The 27,002-nt window shown below is 22.0% G+C and overlaps 1 protein-coding gene across 9 annotated transcripts in view; it reads left to right on the forward strand.

Annotated features, from left to right (window-relative positions):
* The window catches only part of LOC122510441, a 55,309-nt gene that overhangs the window by 22,190 nt on the left and 6,117 nt on the right, over positions 1-27,002 (forward strand). For 4 of the 9 annotated variants that reach the window (XM_043625085.1, XM_043625087.1, XM_043625086.1 and 1 more), the window contains 14 exons: positions 40-200; positions 2,001-2,210; positions 3,981-4,182; positions 6,390-6,446; positions 7,712-7,872; positions 8,032-8,163; positions 8,376-8,555; positions 10,765-11,025; positions 14,770-15,183; positions 16,223-16,453; positions 18,014-18,177; positions 18,310-18,457; positions 18,769-18,883; positions 22,321-24,241. In XM_043625085.1, the coding sequence (XP_043481020.1) occupies positions 48-200; positions 2,001-2,210; positions 3,981-4,182; positions 6,390-6,446; positions 7,712-7,872; positions 8,032-8,163; positions 8,376-8,555; positions 10,765-11,025; positions 14,770-15,183; positions 16,223-16,453; positions 18,014-18,177; positions 18,310-18,457; positions 18,769-18,883; positions 22,321-23,702 (3,810 nt within the window). In that variant the 5' untranslated portion in view covers positions 40-47 and the 3' untranslated portion in view covers positions 23,703-24,241. Of the gene's footprint in view, positions 1-39; positions 201-2,000; positions 2,211-2,960; positions 3,200-3,980; positions 4,183-6,389; positions 6,447-7,711; positions 7,873-8,031; positions 8,164-8,375; positions 8,556-10,764; positions 11,026-14,769; positions 15,184-16,222; positions 16,454-18,013; positions 18,178-18,309; positions 18,458-18,768; positions 18,884-22,320; positions 24,242-26,927; positions 26,988-27,002 lie in introns of those variants that run through there. The other 5 variants (XM_043625090.1, XM_043625091.1, XM_043625092.1 and 2 more) reach the window with 4 other exon arrangements.

The following is a 27,002-nucleotide window of genomic DNA, read 5'->3' on the forward strand; positions in this document are numbered from 1 at the left end:
TGTGTAAAATTATATTTTTAACTGATTTTCTATTTTCAGATTCGCAGATGAACCCGAATACGTTGAAACATTGGCTCAATCGTGGGGAAATCGAAAAACTCGAACATGTCGTTTTGGAAGGCAGAGGAGCTCGTCTATTGGGAGAACGTTCACCGGATCTCAGGACTCGAGTTTTTCTCAAAGGATTGCCAAATTACTTAGTTAGTTGTCATTGTTTAAAAAATTATAATTTTAGTCACTTGGAAAATAATTGATTGACAATAATTATTATTTAAAATTATTTTAGTATAATTTTTTATTCCGCATAAAAATGTATTTAATTTATTTAATTTATTTATTTAACTAGCAGATTGTTAGTATTATTTTGTAAAGTAAACAATTTTTTATTTTCAAGTATAAACAAAACATCAATTTTTGAATGATTACAGATTATAATTTGATTATGATTACATTATAAGTGAATTTAAGGAATTCACTTATTAAGTATATAATTTAATATTATTGTTTATTATTTTTCAAAAATTTTAATAAAATTTTTAGCAAGAATTTTATTATTCTTATAAATAATAAAATTATTTAGAGCAATTCAATTATTTTCAATACAATTTTAAAAAAATTTTTAGATAGAATTTTATTATTCTCATAAATAATAAAATTATTTAGAGCAATTCAATTATTTTCAATACAGTTTTAATAAAATTCGTTTAAAAAATTTATTTATTTTTATGACCTGTAAAATTCTCAGCAAGAATTTCATAAATAAGAAAATTCTAGACACGAATTAAAATTGTTTCATAAATAATAAAATTCTTCAAAGGAATTCAATTATTTTCATAAATAATAAAATGTTACGAAGAAATTCAATTATTTTCAATACAATTTTTAGAAAAATTTCGTAAAAGATTACAATTATTTTTTAAAATATTAATTAAATTCCATTCCTTTCAAGAATTTTAATTTAAAATTTTTAATTCAATTATTTTCAACAATTTCAATTTTTTGAAAAATCGTTATTTTTAACATTTTTAATAGAATTCGTTCAAAAAATTCTATTATTTCCAAAAATTAAGATGAAATTCTTCGAAACGATTAAAATATTTTTATAAATATTGTAAAATTCTTGACAAGAATTCAATTTTGTTTGTAAATAATAAAATTCTATTGAGAAATTCAGTTATTTTCAATACAATTTTAATAAAATTTTTAGGAAAAAAAATTCAGTTATATTCAACATAATTTTAATAAAATTTCTCTAACAGTTTCAATTATTTTTAAAAATTTCAATAATATTTTTCTAAACAATTCAATTGTTCTTATTAATTTTAATCAAAAATTTTATTTTTTTAATCAAAATTCTTTGTAAATTTCAATTATTTTCAAAATTTCCAATTAAAATTACTTTAAAAAATGTAATTTTTTTTACGAAATTTAATGAAATTCTTAAAAAAAAGTGATTATTTACAAAAACTCTAATTAAATTGTTTAAAAAAAATTTAATTTTCTATGTATAATTTTTAATATTATTTAATTAGGAAAATCGTTAATTACAAATATTAATAATAAACACGATTATTTAAAAAACTTAAAGGATATTCTCCTTAAAATTCAATTATTTTCAAAATTTTCAGTAAAAATTATTTAAAAAACTCCACTATTTTCAAGAATATTGAAATAAATTCTTCATAACAATTCAATTATTTCAAAAAATTTTAATAATAATCCTTCCAAGAATTAAATTATTTTTAATACAATTTTAATCACATTTTCTCGAAAGAATTCAATTATTTGAAGAAAAAAGTTGATAAAATTCTTGAAATGAATTCAATTATTTTCAAATTTTTCGATAAATACTTTGCAAGAATTCAATTATTTTTAATACATTAATTTTAAAATTGAAACTTTTTGTTTATTTATTTAATTTATTTAATTTATTTAATTTATTTATGTATTTATTTATTTGTTTATTTATATTTACTTTATCAACATTTATTCGATTTCAGACGAAAATTTCTCAAATTCACGAAGCCGTTACCAGGGGATCATTACTAGAATGCCAAAAACTTATAGCCGAGGAGCCGAAGAAAAAATTTCCTCTAGCGAAGGATTCGACGGGGACGCCTTTATTACACAAAGCAGTTTATTACGATCACATCGATATCGTGGATTGGCTAATTCAACAATTTCCCGCTACTGTTCAGCAAAAAGACAGAGTAATGAATTTTCAAAATTTATTTTGTATCTGCTGTTGTGATTATTGAATTTTTCTCAGTGAATTTCCATCTCGAAGAAATTAATTACAAATCGGCAAATTTCTCTTCTTGAACAAAAATCCACTCTTAAAAATTAAAAATGATTATCAAATTTTTCTCAGTGAATTTCTATCTCGAAAAAATTAGGAAAATTTCTTTTTTTGAACTAAAATCCACTCTAAAAAAAATTAGAGATGATTATCGAATTTTTCTTAGTGAATTTACATCTCGAAGAAATTAATTAGTAACCGGAAAATTTTTTTTCTTGAACTAAAATTCACTCTAAACAATTAGAAATGAATATCGAATTTTTCTCAGTGGATTTCAATCTCGAAAAAATTAATTAGTAACCAAAAAAATTTATTGAAAAAAAATTAACTCTGATACAAAATTTTTAATGACAAATGCAAATTAAAAAACTTTGCGCTCAGTAATTAATTGGAAAAAAGTACACATAGTAAAAGATTCAAAAATCATTAAATATTTTTTATTTAAATACTTTAAGTATTTTCGATATTTGAAACTTTTAAGAAAGAAATTTTCTTTATTTGTTCAAAAATTAACTTTGAATATTATATTTGAAAAAAGTAATTTCTAAATTTATAATTTAATCTAACGAGCTATACTTATACAATTTCTACTTTGTTGAAACGCAATTATTCAACTTGTTTGGCAACATTCTAGGAATTATGTTATGAATAATTAAATTAAGATCGTCGTCGGTATTCTCTTCTTTATTTTAAATTTGCGTGACGGCAGTAATCGCAGTGAACAGTGTAAACCACCTGTTCTTTTCTCTATATATTCAGTATAGTAAAGCTTCGTGTTAAGATTTATAGAGAGAGAGAGAGAGGGAAAGAGGAAGTTCTTACCCTAAAGGCCGGAAATCCGTCGATAGTTATCAGTGTTAAACTCCAAGTCCTAAACACTTTGTCGCGGATAATTTAAGGGTGCGTTTCACAGAGATTATAATTTTTATTCTCCGATGATGATAAAATTCACTTTATTAAAAACTGAAAAAATTCACACTTTGACACAATTTTTTTTTACATATTTTTGTTCAATTTCTTTTCTATTAACAATTTAAAAAATTTTTTTTTTTACATATTTTTGTTCAATTTTTTTTCTATTTGATTATTAAAAAAAACACGTGTTCTGTGAATTATTATCTAATTTATACTTCTTTTTTGTTAATCAGAAAAATAATTGTTTGCTGAAATGGGAAATAATTTTTATTTCTGTCAAAATATACGTGAAAAATGAAAAAATGGAAATTTTTTCATTTTCACGTATATTTTGACAAAAACAAAAATTATTTCCCGTTTTTTAATTTTTTATTTTTACGTATATTTTAAAAAAACCAAAATTATTTCCTGTTCTTACAATAATTTAATTTATATTTATTTTATTAAATTTTAAATTTGATTAAATTTCATATATTATTAAAATTAATATTTTATTACATTTTTTATTTTATTAAATTTTATATTTTATTTATATTTCATTCATAATTTAGCTTCTAAAAATTTTATTTTCTTTTATTTATATTTATTTCATTAATATTTTATTTTATCTAAATTTTAAATTCTCTAGGTAGAATAGAAAAATTTCTGACGAAATTCGAAATTCTCCAAAGTCTGGGAATTTAACAAAAAAAGCAATGAAAACTTTATTATTAAAACTGTTTTCTTGAAATAAGAAAAAATATTTATATTTTCTTTTTTTCAACAGGAAGGAAGAACAGCTCTGCATTATTGTGCAGCCTGCAGGGACATTGATTCCGTTTGGGATGTGTTGATAGAGGCGGATTGCGACGCAAGTATTTGTGATAAAAGAGGAAATCCCGCTGCTTATTATTTAGAGCATCAGTCTGAACTCGAATTACCTGAAACCGAGAGAATGAGTGGCAGAAAAATAGCCAATAATAAAGAAAGTAAGTGATTTGTTTTTTTTTTTTTATTTTGAAAAAAAAATTTTTATTCATTAAAAATACATTCACTTTTCGCCGATGCCGAGAATCTTTGTCAATTAATTCTATTACTAAATTTTCGTTATTTTATTCATTTTTAAATTATTATTATTATTATTATTATTGTTATTAATTATTAAGTAATTTGTTTATTTAAAAAAATTAGTTTTTTTATTTCTTTAATTTATATTTAATTTTTGCCGATTCCGAAAATCTTTGTCAATTCAATTACCAAATTTTCGTTATTTTATTCATTTTTAAATTATTATTATTGTTGTTATTAACTATTAAGTAATTTGTTTCGTTAAAAAAAATTATTTTTTATTTATTTCTTAAATTTATATTTACTCTTCGCCTACTCAGAAAATCTTTGTCAATTCTATTACCAAATTTTCGTTAAATTATTAATTTTATAATTATTATTATTTTATTATTTTTTTTATTTTTTCTTTCTTTTCTTTGCTTTTCTTTTATTATTTTATTTTTATTTCATTTAGTTTTTATTTTTTATTACTTTACTATTATTTATTTTTTTATTTTTCTTTTATTTTTCGTTATTTCAATAAATAAATAAAAATAATATTTATTTTATAATTACAATTAATTAAAAAAAAAAATTAATATACTAAAATAATAAATTAAGATAAATAAATTTTATTTTTCTTGTCTTAATAAATAAATAAATTTAAAAATAAAGAAAATAATGAAAATAACGAAAATTGCCTCAAAACGGAGCCTCAAGAAAGTTTAATCTTGACTTACTTCTTCTTCTTCTTTCAATATTTGATAAATAATAAATACGCGACATAATTAAGTTTAATATATGACTCATTATAGTAAAAATTTAATTACATTGTATTTGAATCGAATATTAAAGTCTATTTTTATAATATTATTCTCCAATGGCAAAAAGTTTACGTCTATTAATGAATTCTATAATAGTTGAAAGACTTATGGTCAGTACTTAGGATTTTTGTGCCCCAGAAACATGCTTGCAATGAACCTTTGTAAATCAATAAGACATTAATTTATTATATATCTTGTAAATTGTGCTGCTCAATAACTTCTGAAATGAAGCCAGATGAATTATATTTAAATAATCGATGACTTATTTATAGAACGATTTAATTTTTTTTTATCATTTTACGCGATTTATTTTTGTGAAAAAAATCAAGAAACGTCGGAAACTATCAAAATCATCTATTTAAAGCAATTTTCCTTCTTTTGTCAGATTATTTTTATTAAAATAAATATTTTGCTATTTTTCCATTTTTTAATTTCTCATTTTTCGCTTAATTATTATTTTTATTATTTTTATTTGTTATTATTTATTATTATTTATTTTATTTATTTTTATTTCTTTTTATTTATTTCGTAATTTATTTTTTATTTTAATAAATTCTATTCTATTCTATTTATTTTTTCTTAATTATTATTATTTATTTATTTCTAAACGAGACACCTTTTGAATTTTTATTTTTATTTAAAAAATTAAAGTTTTGTTGGAGAATAAATTTTCTTCTGAAAACGTTTTAGAAAAGAAATATAAGAATTTTGTAAAAATAGAACAAAATTATAGCTGAGAAAATGAGAAATTTTATACTAAAAGGAATAAGTAATGAGGTAGAAGAAAATAAATATAATAATTGAACAAAGAGTTTCCATGAATTGTAGAAACAATTTTTTTTTTTGTAAATTATTGTAAAAATTGAAAGAAAAACTTTGTTTTTGGTCTGAACTGCTTCACATCACAATATTGAAATTATTATTTTCTAAAAAAAAACTGAAATTATAATATAAAAATGTTTAATTAACAATTTTAACTTTATTATAGTAACAAATTATAATTTTTTGTTACTAGGTATTTATTTAGTTAAAAATTTATTTTCTTATTTATTTAGTTTAAAATTTATTTTCGTATTTATTTAGTTAGTTATGAATTTATTTATTTATTTATTTATATACCAACAGATGAAGATAAATATCAAAAATAGAGAAACAAAGTAAAAATAAAGAAATAGAAATATTAATAATCTATAACGTCCTTTGATATTAAATTATTGAAAGTAAAATATAAATAAATTAAATAAATTGAATTAAATGAATAGAAATAAAATTTTAGTAAAAAAAAAAAATTTTTTTGTAAAAAACAGCATTTGTTATTATTTTAGGAATCAAAAATAACTACAACAGTCATGAACAACAAATAACTGATTTTCCAAAAAACAGTGAGTTTAGCAGTTCCGTCATTTGAAGAAAATTTAACGATTTTATTGAGTTTTGCTTTTTTGCATGTTTACTCTAATAACAATTATAAACAACATTTCTATTTCTTTCTTTGTAGTTTGTAATAGTTTTTTTAAACCTTTTTTAAAAATTTTTTTTAAATTTGTTTATTGTTGTTTTTTGATTGATTACATTTGAAATATGAGTTTTTTTTGCATTATGTTTTTAACATGTATTGAAAATATTGATCGTATATTTCTGATTTTATTCGGTGTTTTCAATATAATACACAGGAAATGTAAAGAAAAACTATACTGTTGACCATAGTTGAGCGCACGCTATGTTGTTTTAAATCACACGAGACAAATATAATTGGAAAAATCGCACAAACATATTGCATGCTTCTAAATTGCCTTAAGTACTCATAAATGTTTTGTTCTGAGAAACTTAACAATATAGACGAGTTTTCATCGATAAACTATCGAGTAAATCTTTTATTTTTAAATTTATTAAATGTTTCCTTCCTGAAAAAAGTCGAAATTAAAAAAAAATGTATATAAAAGGATTTTTTTTTCTTTTTTCTTTCGTTGATCGCTACTTTTTGTTATGTTTCAAAAAAATAGTAAATAATTTTAAAAATTTAGTAAATTTAGTATTTTTAGAAAATAGTAAATGTTTCAATTTTGAAAAACTTTTTGCTAAAAAAACAGTAGTAGAAAATGTTTTAATTTTAAAAAAATGTTATGAATAAAAATGTTGAATGTAAAAATACAGTTTTTTGGCTAAAAAATATTTGTAGGTGAAGGTTTTTGTTATCAGTCGGATAAATCGAGAACGAAAAGATTTCCGATACACGATACTTAAACATTATTTTTCTATATAAAGAGTCATCAATACCGAAAAATTTTTATAACCCGAATTTAGTGCTTTTTTATAAAAATTATCGTTTGCAATCGATTTTCACTTAGATCCACTGGTAGCGTATTAAAGTTACATTACTAGAATGAGAAATAAATGATTATTTGACAAATAGAAATTATATTATTTTTATACCATAATTTAGTAGTCGCTTGTAATGATATAATTACCTTAATAATTTAATAATTGGCCAATAATTTAAATAATTTAGACTATTTACCCTACAATTTAGTTCTGCTATTATAATTATTGATTATAATTTTTTATATTTTATATATTTTTAATATTTTTTATGATTATTTTTTAGATTTGGATTTGGATTTTAATTATTTGAATTTAATGTTTTTAGATTTAGATTTTAAGCCATCGAACATAAGGATATGGATTCACAACAAAGATATTGGAAAATTGCAACGAGTCTTGTGGGAGGGTCACGGTTCGAAGCTACGATGTGAAACGAGCAATAATCCACGTGTTAAGAAATTTTTGGAAGCGGTTCCATTTATAATGGTAAATATTATTTAAAAGACTAAAAAATAGACTGAAAATAAAAATTAATCCTCAGTCAACTATTTAAATTTAATTTAGTTATAACTAATTAGTTAACAATTTCTTCGAGATTGTTAACTTTTTCTTTCGCCTTTGAAATTTAAATTTAAATTTTTGTAGGGAACGATAAAGGAAATTCACGCCAGGACGATAAAAAATGATGTCGAAGGTTTCAAGAGAAAAATTGCCGAGCCAGTGTCACCGATTATTCTTTGTAGCAAAGATGGAAATGGACTTAATGTCCTGCATAAAGTAAATTTATTCCTTTAGTTCTAAATTTTTCTGGAACAAAAATAATTAATATATACTTGAAAAATAATTAATGTAATGAAAGGGCGTAAAAATCGTAAAACAAAAATAATTAATATTATAAATAATAATTAAATAATAATTAATTGAAGATTAGAATAAAAAAAAAATTTGATTTGAAAATTTTTACATACGAATTTAATTTTGGATTAAAGGCGGCAGGTTTGGGACACATCGAAATTGTTAAAGAAATTTTGGAGCTGTATCCAGCTGCAGTTTTAGCGGCAGACAATGATGGAAAAACACCATTACATTATGCGGCTGCTGCAAAGGACGAAGGATTAATGTACAATTTACTCGTTGAATTTGGAGCCGACGAGGGAAAAGTCGACCATGTGAGAATTTTTCAATTGTTTTAAAGTATTTTTATATTCCTTTAATTTAACTTTTCTTCAATTTTCAACTAAAATCGAATTTTATTGATAATTAAAGTATTTATTAGTATTTATTAGTATTTATTTATTTATTTATTTATTTATTGCTTTAAATTAAAATTAAAAAAATAATTTTTTGAAAATTTCTTATCACGTTTTATTTATTTATTTATCATACATTTCCCGCAGGCCATAAACGTTTGTTCTGATTTAGTTCAGAACTACTAATTAGTTCATTCTACCAAGTAAGATTAAGAGAATAATTTTTGCAAGAAGAATTTAGAAATTATTCTATTTTCCATTTTGCGTTAATAGTGAATTTATTTTTAATTTTGAAAGACAACATTCTTGTTTTATAAGAAATTTATTTTTTGTAACTTTTATAATTTTGAATCTGAAGTAATTCATTTCTTTCGAGAAATCTCTCCTGGAAAATTGTTTTAAAATTAATTGAATTCTTTTGGGAAATTTTATTAAAATTTTATTGAAAATAATTGAATTCTATTAAAGAATTTTATTATTTACGAAAATAATTGAATTCTTGCGAAGAATTTTTGAAAATAATTAGATTTTTGATGATATACTGAAATAATTTAATTCTTTCAAGAAATTTTTCTATTAAAATTGCATTGAAAATATTTCAATTATCATAAAAAATTTAATCAAAATTTTTCAAAATAATTAAATTTTTGGGAAAATTTTATTAAAATTGTATTGAAAATAATTGAATTTTGTAAATAATTGAATTCCAATGAAAATTTTTAAAAATAATGAAAATTTTGCCAAGAATTTTATTAAAGTTTTTGAAAATAATTTAATTTTAGAGAAGAATTTTTTTAAAATTCTTTAGAATAATTAAATTTCTGCCAAAAATCGTATAAATTATGAAAATAATTGAATTATTTCGAGGAATTTAATTTAAATTTTGTTAAAAATAATTCAACTTTGATGAAGAATTTAATCAAATTTTTTTCAAAATAATTGAATTTTTTCAAAAATTTTATCAAATTTAGATAAAATAATTGAATTTTTTTGAAAAATTGGATTGAAAATAATCAAATTAATTGTTATGAAATTAATTCAATTCTCATAAATAATTTTTTAACATTTTTCAATATAATTGAATTTCTATGACAAGAATTTTAATAAAATTCTTTAAAATAATTAAATTACTTCGAAAATTTTATAAATTATAAAAATAATTGAAATTTTTTAAAATAATAAAATTTTTGCCAAAAATTTTATTAATAGTTTTAAAAATAATTGAATTCTTGAGAAAAATTTTATATAAATTTTTAATATTAATAACTCTTAGTAATTGAATTGTTTTAAACGATTTTATAAAAAATTTTGAAAATAATTGAATTTTTTGGAGAAATTTCATTGAAATTGTATTGAAAATAAAATTCCTGAGGAGAATTTGATTATTTATAAAAATAATTTAACTTTTTGCGAAGAATTTTATTAAAATTTTTGAAAATAATTCAATTCTTTCGAGATATTTCATTGAAATTGTATTGAAAATAATTTAATTCTCCCGAGGAATTTTTTTAATATTTTGAAAATAATGTAGTTTTTTTTAACAATTTTTATTGAAAATTTTAAAAGTAGGTAATCGATTTTTAAGAAAAATTTCTTTCAAGCTTTTAAATAATCGGAATTGTTAATAATTCTAATTAATAATTTGGTTATTGAATTTCGTGAAATTTTTTTTTGTGAAATAATTGAATTTTTTTCCAGATTTTTATTACATCTCTTGAAAATAATTGAATTCTTAGGAGAAATTTTATTAAAATTGTATAAAAAATTAAATTCCTAAGAAAAATTTTATTATCTTTAAAAATAATTGAATTGTTTAGACAAATTTTCTTAAAATTTTATAAAAATAATTGAATCCTTTCGATAAATTTTCTAACAAATTTTTAAAAATAATAATTAAATCCTTTTGTGCTTATTAAAATTGTATTGAACAAAATTTAATTCAATAAGTAAACTTTTTAAATTTCGAATCAGAAATTATTGAAAAATTGAAAATGACTTTTAAGAATGAAAAATTTTTTAATTTGTTTATTACCGCGTTTCGCTCGTAAATATTTTCCATACTTTTAAATAAAAATCATGAGCAATATTTTTGTAAATTTATTCTAAAACAACTTTTGAATTTTTCTAGAAATTCAAGGCGCCTGCTTTTTATAAAAATCGACCATCCGATGTTGATATGTCGGCACTTTTGGTTGTTCCCGATGCCCCGCGTGTTTCTGGGACATATCCAAAAAATTGGGACTGGAGGATATTGGAAACTGATGACAATGTGATTCGTGACATGAGAAAATCAACGTCAAAAATTGCTGAGATCACTGAGATTGACGAGACTTTCGATGCACCGAATGGAGGAGAGTCACCAACAAAAATGAAAAATGGCACACATAAAGTACGTGTTACATATTGTTTGTAAGTGTGTTAGCACTTTGTGTGCCAGCTAAATAACCAAAAAAAAAAGGTGTACGTCTTTTGTGCTCGTCGTTATAACCATATTTGTGTGTAGTACATTAGATGATTTTTAGAATTTTTGCTCTTCCTGTCGTAAATGTTAGTCACAAATGCACAAAATATTTTTTTAACTCACAGCTCCATTATCAAGAAAAAATTTTTAAATATTTAAATTTTAATTAATTTATCAATAAATTAATAATATTCAAGTCTAGATATAAATTTTAATAAATTTATCAATAAATTAATAATATTCAAGTTTAGATATAAATTTAATTCAGAAAAGAATAGTTTTTCTAAAAAAGAATATTTTAATTAAAAAATAAATAATTATATAAATAAAATATAAATGAATATCAAATTTATATACAGTAATAAATCAAGTGGAGAAATTATTTTTTAGCTTTAGAAAATTTTCATGAGGACGTACAAAATAATGTAAATTTTGTTCACTATTTATTGATATGCAGAAAGTGGAAATTTTTATCTTAAAAATAAAAAATGCAAATTGACAATCTGAAATTTTCAATATTAAGTTTTTGAAAATTTTTTACTTTTTTATTTGAGTATTTACTATTGAATGTTTTATTTCAAAAGAAGAAAGAGAAGTTCTTTAGCGCATTTTCTAAATGTGTTATACAAAATACATTTATTTTTAGAAAAAAGTTTATCAAATTTTGTGCACGGAAAAATTTAGAATTGAAGTTACAAAAAAAAAGATTCGAAAGTATGATTAATACGACGGGCCTCGGATTATGACTTTTTCGACTTTTTTCCGACTATTCTCGAATAATGCGACTTTTATCGACTTATATTAAAAAATTGAGACTTTTTCGACTTTTCTTCCAAATTTTGCAACAAAATACCATATTTTTCATATAAAAATTCAACTTAAATTTCGATTTTTCTTTTGTGGAAAGTATAACTATAGACAAATCTTTGAAAAGTTATTTTTGAATAATTTTTCTAATTAAATTTTTGAAATATTTAATTAAAAATATTTCGAATAATTGAAATTTTGTAAACTTTAATTGAAAACAAATCATTTTTTTTTAAGTATTTTATTACAATTTTTGAAAATTAACTTTTAAAAAATTTTAATTATATTCTTATAAAGAATATTATCAAAATTTTTAAAAGTAATAACTCTCATTAATTGAATTCTTTTAAGCATTTTATTGATATTTTTGAAAATAATTAAATTTTTGGTGATTCTGAAATAATTGTATTTTTTCCAGAAATTTTATTAAAATTGTATTGAAAGTAATCGAATTCTCATAAAAAATTTAATCAGAATTTTTAAAAGTAATAACTTTCAGTAATTGAATTGGTTGAAAGAATTTTATTAAAATTTTCGAAAATAATAAAATTTTTGTCAAAAATTTTATGAAAAATTTTAAAAATAATTAAATTTCTGAAAAGAATTTCACGTAAATTTTTTAAAGTCAGAAATTTATGTTTCGAAGAATTTTATTGAAATTTTAGAAAATAATAATTAAATTCTTAACAGGAATATTATTAGAAGTTTAAAGAAAAATTGAATTTCTATAAAGAATTTTATTGTTTATAAAAATATATGAATTCTTGGGAAGAATTTTTATAAAACTTTAGAAAACTACATTTTTTAAGGAATTTAGTTAAAAGTTTATTAAAAGTAATAATTGAAATCCTGTGAAGAATTTTATTATTTATGAAGATTTTGAATAATTGAAATTTTGTAAAATTTAATTGAAGAGAAATCATTTTTTTCAAGTATTTTATTACAATTTTTAAAAATTAACTTTTAAAAGAATTTTAATTAAAAATTTTTGAAATAAATTGAATTCTTAAAAATTTTTGTAAAAATAATATTAAAATATCTTTGAAAAAACTGATTCTCAGAATTTTGTTATTCTAATTTTTTAAAATTCAATTATTTCCATAATTTTTTATTATATATTTCCGAAAATTCAAATACATACAAAAAATAACATTAACATTTTTTAGAATCATTTTTAACATTTTGGAGAAAATAATCACATTCAAAATTTCTAATTAAAATTCTTCAAAAAATTAATTAGTTTCTTTTTAAATTATACAAAAGTCTGTTCTTTTTAGAAATTCAATTATTTTCGAAAAATTACATTACAATAGATTCATAAGAAAAACAAATTCTTAAAATTGTTTTATCATAATTTTTTAACATTCAATTACCTTCGTACAAAATAAATTAAAATGTTTTAAAATTTACTTTTTTAGACTTATTAAAATTTTGAAAAAATCATTTCTAATTAAAATTCTTGAAAAATTTGATTATTTTTTATACTTTTTAAAAACTCAATTATTTTTATTTATTTATTTAAGATTCTTACATTTTCGAAAGATTTGATCAAATTTCAATTAGTTTTTAAAGATTTTACCAAATTTCAATTATTTTTTTAAAAGATTTTATCAAATTTCAATTTATTGGACATATTTTAATATTGTAGGTATGTAATTGTAAAAATATTGTCTTTAAAAAATTATTAAAAAATATTTTCAAAAAATTAATTTTAAGAATTTCTTTTTAAAAATTTTTGAAAATTAATGATCTTGAAAAATCGTGAAAAGTTTAATAATCTTTAAAAAGAAAAATGGACAGTTTCAATTATTCAAAAAAAAAAATTGAATTTTTGTATTAAAATAATTGAATTCTCGAAGAAATTTCAGAAAATAATTAAAAATTGATATAGATAATTGATTTAGAGATGAAGTTTAGTTCAAAATTATAAAAAATAATTAAATTTTTGAAGGTTTATAGTTGTAACTTTTAGAAATTAATAAATTTCCAAAGTCGAAATTTGTTCAATTTTATTTTATGTGAAAAAAGAAATAAAAAGTAGGTATTTAAATATTTATTTAGCAAAATTATTCGAATTTTGAATAATTGAATTTAGAAATCTGAAGAATCAGGGAAATGCAAAATAAAATCTTTTGTGACACCACTGAATTAATTAAATGACTTTTTTGACTTTTTTCTATTTTTAATCCACTAAAGTGACTTTTTTTGGCTCTTTAAGGTCGATCCGAGGCCTGACACGACAGTGAAAAATGTAAATGTAAAAAAGAAGTAATTTATTGTTTTATTTCATTTTTCAGGAGTAGTTTTACTTTTTCTTTTTATTGCACGTTTTATTCAGTAGAAATAGTTGAAATAGAATTTCTCTCTCTATTTTCTGTTTTGTGTGTTAATTTTTCTCTCGTGCCAAATTATTGTTGAATCAGGTCCAGTTTATTTTTTTCCAACAATAGGAACTTTTTTTGTCAACGATTTTCAAATCCTTTTTAAAAATTTGACTTTGATTCAACAATATTAGTGAAGTTTTGCTACAATACACAAAAGCTCTCTTTAATTTTCAAGTCAATCTTATTTTCCAAATTTTTTTTAATTTTCCTTATTCTTTATATTACTTTTTTTAACTTCTTTTTTCTTTATAACTTTTTTAAACTTCTTTTTTCTTTGATAACTTTTTTGTGTACCTACAATTATTTTTTATTCAATTTTTACACTAATTTTTTGTAAATTAATTATTAGAATCGATTAAAAGAAAATATATATGAAGTTTGATAAATAGTAGCACAGCGTTCAGAGTGAAGTGAAAAAAAAGTGCAGTGAATTTTTTTTTCCGTAAAAATTGATTTTAATAAGAGAGATTTGGTGAAACAGACTGAGCCCGAGACGAAGGAGGCTGAGGAAGAGGCTGCTCCAAATTCGCCAGCTGAAGATAAACAGGAGGAAGGATCTCCTGAATTTCAATCGCCTGAACAACAGTCACCGTTGCCGGAGGAAAATGCTGAAAATGAAGGCGAACCGAATGAAATTGATGAAAAAGGGGAAAATGAGGAAATTGGTGAAAATGATGAAAATGATGAAAACGAACTGGAGAAAAATGATGAAATTACCGAAGAGGAGAAAAATGAGGATAATGCTGAAGAGGAGAAAGTTGAGAATAATATTGAAGACGATTTGAATAATACAGAGAAAGATGTTAATGAAAATATAACTACCGAACAAGAAGAGAGAAACGATGCAAGTACCGGCGATTCCGGAGTTGATGATCCAACAAATGAGGATTTTCACGTGAGTTTATTTTTTATTCAATTTTGAAAATTACATTTTCATGTTTAGTTCAAAAACACAATTCATCAAAAAAGTGCTTTTTGTCCTAAATTTTAGTAGCTTTTTGCATTAGTTGAAAATTCGATTGCTTCTCAATTTATTTTTATTTGCAGTGCTTGGAAAGTAAATAGAATTTCAATTTGCCTGGAAAATGTGCTAAAGAAATGGGTTTTTATATTGAGCCGTTTTTTCTTTGACAAGAGAAAATTCTCAGGAATTTCGCAGCATTTTTTATTGCATGATTTTGTATCACACCAGCAATTATTTATTTAGATTTTGTAAAAGCTGAAAAAATTGAAAAAAATCTTCTTTTAGTTCGAATTTTAAATATTTATTTTTTTAATTTCTCTTTAAAAAAAAAATCTTTCACTTAACGAAATGGAATAAATTTATAAAATACTTTGTCACTCAATTTAGAAAAAATTTTATAGAAATTTGTTTCTAAAAACAAAAATTTTCGATTGTTCTTTTTTCAAGCTTTTCTATTATTATTATTATTATCAGCGAAACCAGAACGTTATTTTCATATTTTTACAGAATTATTCAAAAATAAAAAAAATCGAGACGAAAAATAATATTTTTTTTCAATAAAGAATAAAAAAAAGTTGAGAAGTCAATTAATTTTGATTTAAACTTTTTTAATTTCTGTTTAGAAAGAAAAATTAATTTTCGTCTCGATTTTTGAATTAATATTAATTTTATTTTCTTTATTTTGAAATACTTTGAAGACTATTGTAATTTGTGTAATTTATCATGGAATTCGATTCGGTATTCTATCTAATTTTTTTTTTTTTAAATTGATTGAGCAGTGCTCTTGAATAAAAGATAAGTTTTTTCGAACTTTCATTTATTCATTGTCAATATGTGAAACATCGTGAAAGTGAAAACGGTCGATATTATTATGGACTTATCAAGATTAAAGCCTAGGATTAATAGTTACTTTTTTATCGATTCCCCCGTTCATGCGCGTTTTATTTCAAAAAACGCGCAATTCATGTAGGTAATTCTCGATGAGCAAGAAGAGGAGGATCCTCAGGAATCGGATGTCAATGAAAATGGATTGGATTTGGATGAGGAGTCAGATGATCCGGAAATTGAAAAATTGACCCAAACGGGAAATATGGAGCAACTCGCTGAACTTGTACTCAATGGCGAGGGCCGAAGACTCGTTGGCCGACAGACAAGTAATCCTGAACTTCAATCGTTTATTGACAATGTTCCTGCATTCATGGTATGATTAAAATTTTTTTTTATTAATAATTGAAAAATAATTATTACTACTTGGAATTAAATTTTTTGATAAATAATTGAAAAATAATTATTACTACTTGGTATTAAATAATTATTACTATTTAGAATTAAATAATTATTACTACTTAAAATTAAATAATTATTACTACTTGGAATTAAAATAATAATTACTTTTAGAACTAAATAATTAAATTAATTCAGTGTTGCCACAGGTCAGAGAAATCAAGGAATTCAGGGAAAAGTCAGGGAAAGTAGAATTGGGCAGGGAATGGAAGTCAGGGAAAAATCAGAAATTTTTATAAAAAGCATTGGAAAAAATTTAATTTTTTAAATTCATAAAAATATTCAGAATTTTTAGTGTCTTTTTTGTTTGTCTCATAAACTATCAAACTACCACGAATTTTAATAAAAAAAAAGTCAAAATTTTTTTCTATTTCTCACCAGAATAAATTCTTTAATATTATTTAATTATTCATCGATTCTTCACAACTTTTACATTATTCTTTACACAACTTTAAATTCACTAATAGTTGAAATAAAAAAAAATTATTTTCAAAAATTTTAATAAAATTCTTTATAAACATTCAATTATTTTTATGAATAGTAAATTTTTTACAAGAATTCAATTTATTTAAAAGTTCTTTTTCAAAATTCTTCGTAGGAAATCAATTAATTTCAAAAATTCAATTATTCTCATAAATAATAAAATTTTTCGCGGGAATTCAATTATTTTCATAAAAAATAAAATTTTTACTTGAATTAAATTATTTAAACCAGAATTTTAATAAAATTCTTTGCAGAAATTAAATTATTTTCAAAATTTTTTTAAAATTCTCGTTAATAATTAAATTATTTATTTAAATAGGTAGCGAAATTCTTCTCAAGAATTAAATTATTGTCAATAATTTTAATAAACTTCTTGTCAAAATTTCAATTATTTAAACAAAATTTAATAAAATTCTACAAAAAGTTTTCAATTATTTTAAAAAATTGTTATAAAATGCAATTGTTAAATAAATTATTTATTTTTTTATTTAAATTTTAAATAATTGAATTCTCGTAGAATTTTCTAATAAAAATTGATTTAAATGAAATGAAAATGAATTTCGGTTAAAATTTTAGATAATAATTGAATATTAAAAGCTTTATAGCAAGGATTTTTAGAAATAATTGAATTTTGAAAAAAAATTGAAAATTTCCAAATTCTAATCTTTGGAAATCTAAATTTTTCGTTCTTTTAAATAATAATTGATTCAAAGAAAAATTTTAGTTGAAAATTCTGGAAAGTAATAATTGAATTTAAATGATGAAAATAATTTCGAAAAAGTAATTTTTTCGAGTTTCTAATCATTTTTAAAGTGAATCAGAATATTCTTTAGTGTCAGGGAAAAGGTCAAAATTCTAAAGAGAAAAGTCAGGGAAAAACAAAGTTAAATTTTTGTGACAACCCTGTAATTACTGAAACTAAATTAAACAAATAAATTCTAATTAATTGAAAAGTGCAGAATATTTTCTTTAACAAAATTTTGTTCTTTTTCAGGGGAAAATCCACGCGGTTCATATGGCGGCCAGAGAAGGAAATTTGAGAGATTTACAAAGTGCACTTGATCGTCGTAAATTTGCAATTGCACGGGATGAATCCTCCCCTAGGGGTGCAACTGCATTGCACGTTGCTGTTATTTTTGGACACACGACTATAATTAGGTTCATAAAATTTTAATTATTTTTGTCAATAGGGTGTTAAAATTTTGCTTTTCGTCTATATTTCCAAGTTCCGTTTCTTTTTTTCCTTTAATTTTATTTTTAATTATAATTTTTATTTTTTTGTAATTGCAGATATTTTGCTGGTCGATTTCCTGAGACTGCGAATGCAGTTGATCTCGATGGAAGAACGCCATTACATTATGCAGCGACACTCGCCGATAATGGGCATTATTTTAATCTTCTCGTACATTTGGGAGCAAATCCACAAATTCAAGATAAAGTAAGAATTTTTCGTTTTTAAGTTTATTTAAATTATTTTTCCTCCTCGAATTTCTCATGCATTGTGTTTTCTTATTTTTGTTTTAAAATTAAAATTAAAATTTTTAATGGTTTAAAATTTCATTTAAAATTTGAAAAATTAATTTAAGTTATTATCAGTATAAGAAAAAAAACTTTTTTCGGTAAAAAGGTTTTTTTTTCGATACTGTTTTTAAAAATTAATTATTGATTGCGAAGCCAGTAATTAAGAATTTATTCTTGTTTAAAATTTACCTACCAATATTTATATTTTTGAATTACTTTGAAATTCAGTTGGGCCATAAGGCTGAATATTATAAGCAAAATCAAGAAGAGCTGTCGCATAAAAAATTATTGCGCAGTTTTGGAGCTCAAGAAAGTCTTGCCGATGAAATGTTAAATGATAAAGGTATTGTTTTTTAAATTGAAAAAACACAAGTTCACCATAATTTTACAATTCCTTTGATATAGTTTACCAACTAAACAGTAAAATTCGACTTTATTTTTTTTTATTTGCCAAGTGTTATAGAATTTTTAAAACTTGCATGGAATTTTTGAAAATGAAATAAAATTCAAAAAGAAGGTGCACAAAGCATGATTTTAGTTTATTCACATTTGAAATTAATTTTTCGAAATTGCTTCACCTATATTAGAATAATATAATTTATAATAATTATTATAATGATTTAAAAATGGATATTAAGTATTCTCAAATTTAATAGTTTGAGAATACTTAACATTCATTTTTAGGATAATTAGAATTTAAAATTTAGAATTTAGAAATTTTGTAATTTCGAATTGAGAGATGGAAAAAATAAAACATTACGTTGCAGTGCTTATACTCAGAAAGTGGTTTCTTTGCTTATAGAAAAGAATTTCTTCTTTTTCTTATCTGAATATTTTGTCTTAACTTCTTTTTTGCTATTACAGGGTTGCCACAGGTCAGGGAAGTCAGGAAATTCAGGGAAAAGTCAGGGATTTTTATTAAAAATACTGGAAAAATTTAAATTTTTAGAATTTATAAGAAAATTCTGAATTTTTGAGTCTTTTTTGTTTGCCTCATAAACTATAAAAATGCCACGAATTCAAATACAAAACCTTCAATTTTTTCTATTTCTGACAATAATTTCTTTTTAATTAACTTAATTCTTCAAGAACTACCATAAAATTATTACTTATAAATTATTTAATGAATAATTTTACTTAAAAAATTCGAAATTAATTGGATTTCAAAAGAGTTGCGTTCACAATCTTCATAAATAGATGAACTTGACAGGTTTTAATTTGAAATTTTAGTAAAATATCAATTTTTAATGAATTTAAATAGAAATTTTAATAACAACTGATTACAGAAATTCAATTATTTTCAAAAGTGATAAACTTCTTCGCATAATTCAATTATGTTCAAAAATTTTTTCAAAATTCTCGTCAAAATTTAAATTATCTTTATAAATAATAAAATTCTTCTCCGAAATTCAGTTATTTTCAAAAAATTTAATAAAATTATTGGCAAAATTTCAATTATTTTAAAAAAATTTCCCCTTTTCAATTATTTTTAATATCTACGATTTTAATAAAATTTTCCAGAAGAATTCAATTATTTAAACGAAATTTTAATAAAAATTCCACAGGAATTCAATTATTTACCAATTTTTCATAAATTTCTTCGCACCAATTCAATTATTTTCAATTTTGTAATGAAGTTACTCCAAAGAATTCAAATATATTCAGAGAATTGAAAAAAATAGTTCTGAGAAATTTAATTATTTCGAAAAGTTTAAATAAAATTCTTTTAAAAATTCTATTATTTAAAAAAATGTTGACAAAATTCTTTACAAGTTTTAGTTACTAAAATTCTTCTCAAGAGTTTAATTTTTTTTTCAAAAATAAACTTTTTCACAGGAAATCAATTATTTAAAACAAATTTAATAAAATTCTCTGAAAGAATTTAATTATTTTTAAGAATTTTGATAAAATTCTTCACAAGAATTTAATTTTTTTCAAAAATAAACATTTTCACAAGAATTTAATCATATAAAAAAAATTTAATAAAATTCTTCGACAGATTTCAATTATTTTCAATTTTTTAATGAAATTTCTCGTTGGAATTTAATTTTTTTCAAAAAGTTTAAAAATAAAAAAAATTTGAATAACAATTTGAATTAAATTCTTTAAACAAATCTTTTAATAAAATTTGTTGCAAGAATTCAATTATTTTCATAAATAACAAAACTTATCGTAAAAATTGAATTTTTTTTTATACAATTTTAAATAAAATGGTAGAAAATTGCACATATTCTTAAATTTTTTTTTTAAATTCGCTGAAAAAATTCAATTATTTCAAAAAATTTGATAAAATTCTTCGAAGAAATTCAATTATTTAAGAAATTTTAATAAAATTTCTCCACAAGAGTTTAACTTTTTTTTTAAAATAAACTTTTTCACTGTAATTCAATTATTTGAAAAAAATTTTAAAAAATTCTTTGTCAGATTTCAATTATTTTCAATTTTTTAATGAAATTTCTCGCTGGTATTTAATTATTTTCAAAAAGTTTTAAAAAATTCTGAGAAATTCAATTATTTAAAAAAATTTGACAAAATTCTTCACAAAAAAATAATTATTTTCATAAATAAGAATATTTTTCGCCGTAATTCAATTATTTTCACAAATAAAATTTTTCAAAGGAATTAAATTCTCTAAAAAAATTTTTAATTAAATTCGTTGGAAGAATTCAATTATTTTCATAAATAACAAAACTTATCGTTGAATATCAATTATTTTTTATACAATCTAAAAAATAAAATGATAGAAAATTGCATTTATTCTTAATTTTTTTTTAATTTGTCGAAAGAATTCAATTATTTTTTAAAATTTTGATAAAATTCTTCATAGAAATTCAATTTTAAGAGATATTCAATTATTTAATAAATTTTTTATTTTTGTATTTAAATAATTGAATTCTCGTAAAATTTTCTATTAAAAATTTATTAAAAAATGAATTTCACTTAAAATTTAAAATTATAATTGAATATTAAAAGCATTATAACGTGAATTTTTAGAAATAATTTAAAATTTGTAGAAATAATTGAATTTGGAAAAGGGTTCAAATTAAAATCTTTGTAAATTTGAATTTATAGTTACAATATTCTTATGATATTTAAAATAATGTTTTTATTATACTCTGTTATATTAAATTTATCAAAATTTATTGAATTTCTGAAGGTTTGAATTTGAAAATCTTAATTTCTATAAAAAAAAAATAATTATTAAATATTTATTTAAAAAAGAAGTTACTGATGTTTTGGAATAATTTTACAATTAATAAAATTCGTAAATGAATGTAATAGAACATTTTTTTGTGTTTCTAATAATTTTTGGAATGAATCAGAATATTTTTCAGAGTGAGGGAAAAAGTCTAAATTTTTTCTGGAAATCAGGGAAAAGTCAGGGAATTTTTGGAGTGAATCAGAATATTCTTCAGAGTCAGGGAAAAAGTCTAAATTTTTTCTGGGAATCAGGGAAAAGTCAGGGAATTTTTGGAGTGAATCAGAATATTCTTCAGGGTCAGGGAAAAAGTCTAAATTTTTTCTGGAAATCAGGGAAAAGTCAGGGAAAAACAATTAAATTTTTGTATAGCAACTCTGTTTATTAGCAACTTATTTTGTTTAAAAAAACGTGTAATTCTGAAAAAAAATTTTTTTTTTTTTTTATCAAAAATTGAAAATTGAATATTTCTGAGTATAAGTAGCAATCTGATGACAAAAAAAATAAGTTTAAATATTGCGATTCTTGTGTCCTTTGAGTATATAAGCAAGTGGATAATAAAATTTTCCTAACGAGCACAGTTCCTGGCGGTGACAAATACTCAGCACGTCGTGATGTGACCGAACCTGAAACTCTGGCAACACTTGAACGATGCTTTCGAATATTGGCAGGTTCGAGACGTGGCTCATTACCAAATACACCCGCGAAAGCTGGCAAATTATTGAGTCGTTGCTTAAAGCGCCCTGTGTTCGAACGACTCAAGCACCGCGTGACATGCATGGATCACAATCTTTTAGACGTGATTTGGCCCGCTCTGAAAACACACGAAAAATTAAATCACAATGATTTGAATCATTTTAGCATTAATCGACCACAATCGACATTAATAAACGATGATGATTTGGCCGTGAACGTTGTCGCACCCGATTATGAGAGTTACATTGTCTTTCAAGAATTCTTCGATCCTCTATTGAGGGAAATTCATTGCCTCACAGCGAGTGGCGAACTTCCCGATCATCCGGCCTCGAATTTCTATGGAATGTCAGACAAGGAAGTCGTTCAAAATATTGAGGGGAGCGCAAAATTAATACAAAATTCAGATCTCGATTCATCGGGGAAATATATTATTTCGGGTGTGATTGAGTGTACGAGAAATTTGGCGAAGTATCCACTGCCGTTGAATTTGACGATTAATCAATTGGAGAATAGCGAGAGGGAAATTACGTCTGTTTTGATGAGGAAGGAATTATTGAGTGTTCTTGCCGATGGATCGAGTGATGATGAGCCTGGAACTTATTACACTTTGATAGAAGTTATCGAGAGGCCCAGTGATGTTCGGGTCCGATTGGCAGCTGCTGGCTTACTCGCTCCTATCACCGAGATCGAGGATCTTGACGAGAAGCGTCTACACGGAAAACACTGGCCCTACGGTCGTGGTGTCTACTTGGCAGCCGCTGGTAATCTCGCAATTTGGGTCAACGTTCAGGATCACATCAGAGTTATTTGCTCAACGAATGAATCAAAACCGGGAAAATTGGGCAAAATTTACGTCCGAATTGCAAAGCTGATGAGCGTTATGGATCAACGTTTGCTCTTCAAACGTGACACAAAACTCGGTTTTCTCAGTGCTCGGCCCAATTGTATTGGAAACACTCTGCGAATTCATTTGGGAGTGAAATTTCCCACACTGTCCAAGGATGCGGCGAATCTAAAGAATCTCGCCATCGTTCGTGGACTCGAGTGCAAGGAGACAATACGAAGAAGTATTTTTGTTCTCAACAATCAACAGTGTTTGTCAATAACGGAACTTCAAACTCTACAGGATTTTTGTCAAGCCGCGCTCAATGTACTTTCCGTCGAGAAGGAAATGACACTCAATAATAATTCAATGAAAATCGCCAATGTCATATCGAGCATTTTTCGTAAACGAAAATCAAGTGGTCAAAAAGTTATCACTGGATGATTCTTCATTTTGCTCAATATTTCTCTATTTCAGAATTTTTTTTTTTCTCGCTCAATAAATAGATCTCTTAGAAAAATAATTACACCAACTGCCATTAATTTAAAAATTAATAAATCTCAACGATTTTGTGTAATAATCTAAATAATGACAACTTTTATTCGTCGTTGAAATTTTGATAAAAAAAAAAAAAACTTATTTTGACTTGATAAAAAAAAGTAGAAATTTAATATTTGAGAAACAAATCTTCAAGTATCAATAATCGAAGACTGAACAAAAAAAATAATCGAATTTGAAAAAATAAATAATTGAATGAGAACTGAAACTGAAATCAATTTAAAAAAAAAGAAAAGATTAGAAATACTGGAAAAATGTATTAATAAGTTAATTGAACTGATTTTTAATTATAAAACTTTCTCTGCCATTAAATTTGAGTCGATTTTCGTTTAATTTAATAAACCAAAAAAAATCCGCAAAATGGAACATTTTCAGTTGGAAAGATGTGTGTAAAAACTCAGGATTCAATGTTACAACTCTTTTAAAATGGCTTATTTTTGGAATTATCTTCCGGGAGTCGTCTTTAAAACTATAGGTTAGTAGAGAAATATTTATAGATGTAAAAATGGTGGTTGGTCACTTTTTCTAAAAAATATTTTCTAATTCTTTTTTTCTAAAAAAGAAAGCGATTTCTAATGAAATTTGTTTTCTAAAAAAAGTATTTTTTCTAATAATTTTGATTTCTAAAAAAAATTTTTGTTCTAAAAAGTGATAATTTCTAATATTTGTTTCATTATTGTCATGCAAATTACAAAATTTTTTATTTTCAAATATATATTTTTAAATAATTTCAGAATCAAAATTTAAAAAATTCACTTATCAAGTACAAAATTAATTATTATTGTTTATATTTTCAAAAATTTCAATATAATTCTTCGCAAGAATTCAATTATTTTTATAAATAGTAAAACTATTTTCAGGAATTCAATTATTTTCAAAACACTTTTAATTAAATTCCTCGTAAGAATTCAATTTTAAAAAAAAATTTTAATTAACTTCGAAGAAATTGAATTATTTTCTAAAATCCTTAATAAATCCTTTGAAACAATTCAATTATTTTTATAAGTAGTAAAATTCTTCTCAAGAATTCAATTATTTTTATAAATAGTAAAATTCATTGCAGGAATTCAACAAAATTTTAATAAAATTTCACGAAAGAATTCAATTATTTTCTAAAATTTTTATAAATCCTTCAAAACAATTCAATTATTTTCAATAAAATTCCCAAAAGAATTCAATTATTTTCTGAAATTATAAGAAATACTTTTTGAAACAATTCCATTATTTTTATAAATAGTAAAATTCTTTGCACGAATTCAATTATTTTTAACAAAATTTTAATAAAATTTCATAAAAGAATTACATTTTTTTTAAATTTCAATATTTTTCGAAAAAATTAAAATATTTTCTAAAATTTTAATAAATCCTTCGAATTTTCTAAAAATTCAATTTCAACAAGAATTTTAAATTCTCTAAATAAATTTCAATTATTTTCAAAATATTTTTAAAAAATTCTATATGAAAATTAAATTACTTTCAATGCAATTTTTAAATATATTCGTCAAAAAAATTGAAAGAATTCAATTATTTTCAAAAAAATAATAAAATTCTTGTGATGAATTTTCGAAACAACTTGAATTAAATTTCTCGAAAGAATTTAATTATTTTTCAAATATTTCAATAAAATTCTTCAAAATAATTCAATTATTTCCTAAAATTTTAATAAATTCTTCGAAACATTTGAATTATTATTTTTATAAATAGTTTTCCTCGTAAGAATTTAATTATTTTCAAATATTTACATAAAATTTATTTATTTCCTAAAATTTTAATAAATTCTTTAGAACAATTCAATTATTTTTATAAATATAGTGAAATTCTTCGCAAGAATTAAATTCTTTTTATAAATATTAAAATTCTTCTCAGGAATTCAATTATTTTCAATATAATTTTAATAAAATTCTTCTTCATAAAATTCAATTGCTTTTAAAATTTTCAATTCAAATTATTAAAAAAAACTCGATTATTAAAAAAAAAAATTCAAAGAAATTCTTCAAAAGAATTTAAATACAATTGAAAAAATTTTAATAAAATTCTTTTTAAGAATTCAATTGTTTTCATAAAATAAAAAAATTCTTCACGAAATTACTTTTATTAGAAAAATTTTTTTTTAGAAAATTATCTTTATTAAGAGAAATTTTTTTTAGAAAATTACCTTTATTAGAAGAAAGAAAATTAGAAAATCACCTTCATTAGAAAAAAAAAGTTTTCGAAAATGAAAAATTAGAAAATATATTTTAGAAAAACAGTACCCCAACCGTAAAATTTTTTGCCGTCACGTTCTATTGATTTAAATTTCAATTTAATTTAATTCCAAAAATTATTTTTCAAAATATGAAGTTTTTACTTTAATAATATTTATTTATTAGGTAATTTTTGTCTATTATTTCATAAAATTTCCTCTTTCGTTGTTGGTTTTTTATAATTTGAAAATTTGAATTTATTTTGAACGTGTCAACAAAATATTACTTTATCACAAATAATAAAATCTCTATACTGTATATTATTTTTAAAAGTTTAATTTTTTTATTATTCGTCTCACGCATGTTTCTTTATGTCTTAACACAAGAAAAGGAGAAATGTCAACGAGCACATGTCTTTCCAATTTGATGTATGTATTTGCACAAAAATCAGTTTCAAGTAAAAAGCGTGAAAGAAAGTGATTTATTTTTGAAAAATTATTTTAAAATACAAACGAATATTGATAATTTTATAGAATTTTGAAATTTAATTTTTAATTAGATCAGACGAGCAATTGGTCGTGAAAAACGATAAATATTTTTTTTCGTTGAAATAATTGTGACGTTTACTTATAAATTCTATAATTTAGTAATAAATCTATAAAATAAGTCAAATATCTACGAAAATGCTTATTTTCATCGAAATTATGAATTTTAGCCAGCAAATAATTTTTGTGTAACACAAATTAAATTTTGTTTTTTTAAATACACTGCACACAAAGTTATTGTTCACTGGTTTTGTGAATTTTGCGCAAAAAGAGTGTATTAATTATTAATCTTGTGGCTTTATTGAATTTATATATTTTATGTAAAAAAAATGTATTTTTGGATAGAAATATTTCACATGTTTAATTGTAACTCTGTGTTTTAGGAAACAGTGAGAAAGATGGCCCTGTTTTTGATTCTGAAGATCAACGTTATTTAGCTGACTGTAAGTAATTATGAT

This window comes from Leptopilina heterotoma, unplaced genomic scaffold (genome assembly GCF_015476425.1).
Source record: "Leptopilina heterotoma isolate Lh14 unplaced genomic scaffold, ASM1547642v1 Lhet_68, whole genome shotgun sequence".
In the NCBI taxonomy this organism is placed as follows: Eukaryota; Metazoa; Arthropoda; class Insecta; order Hymenoptera; family Figitidae; genus Leptopilina; species Leptopilina heterotoma.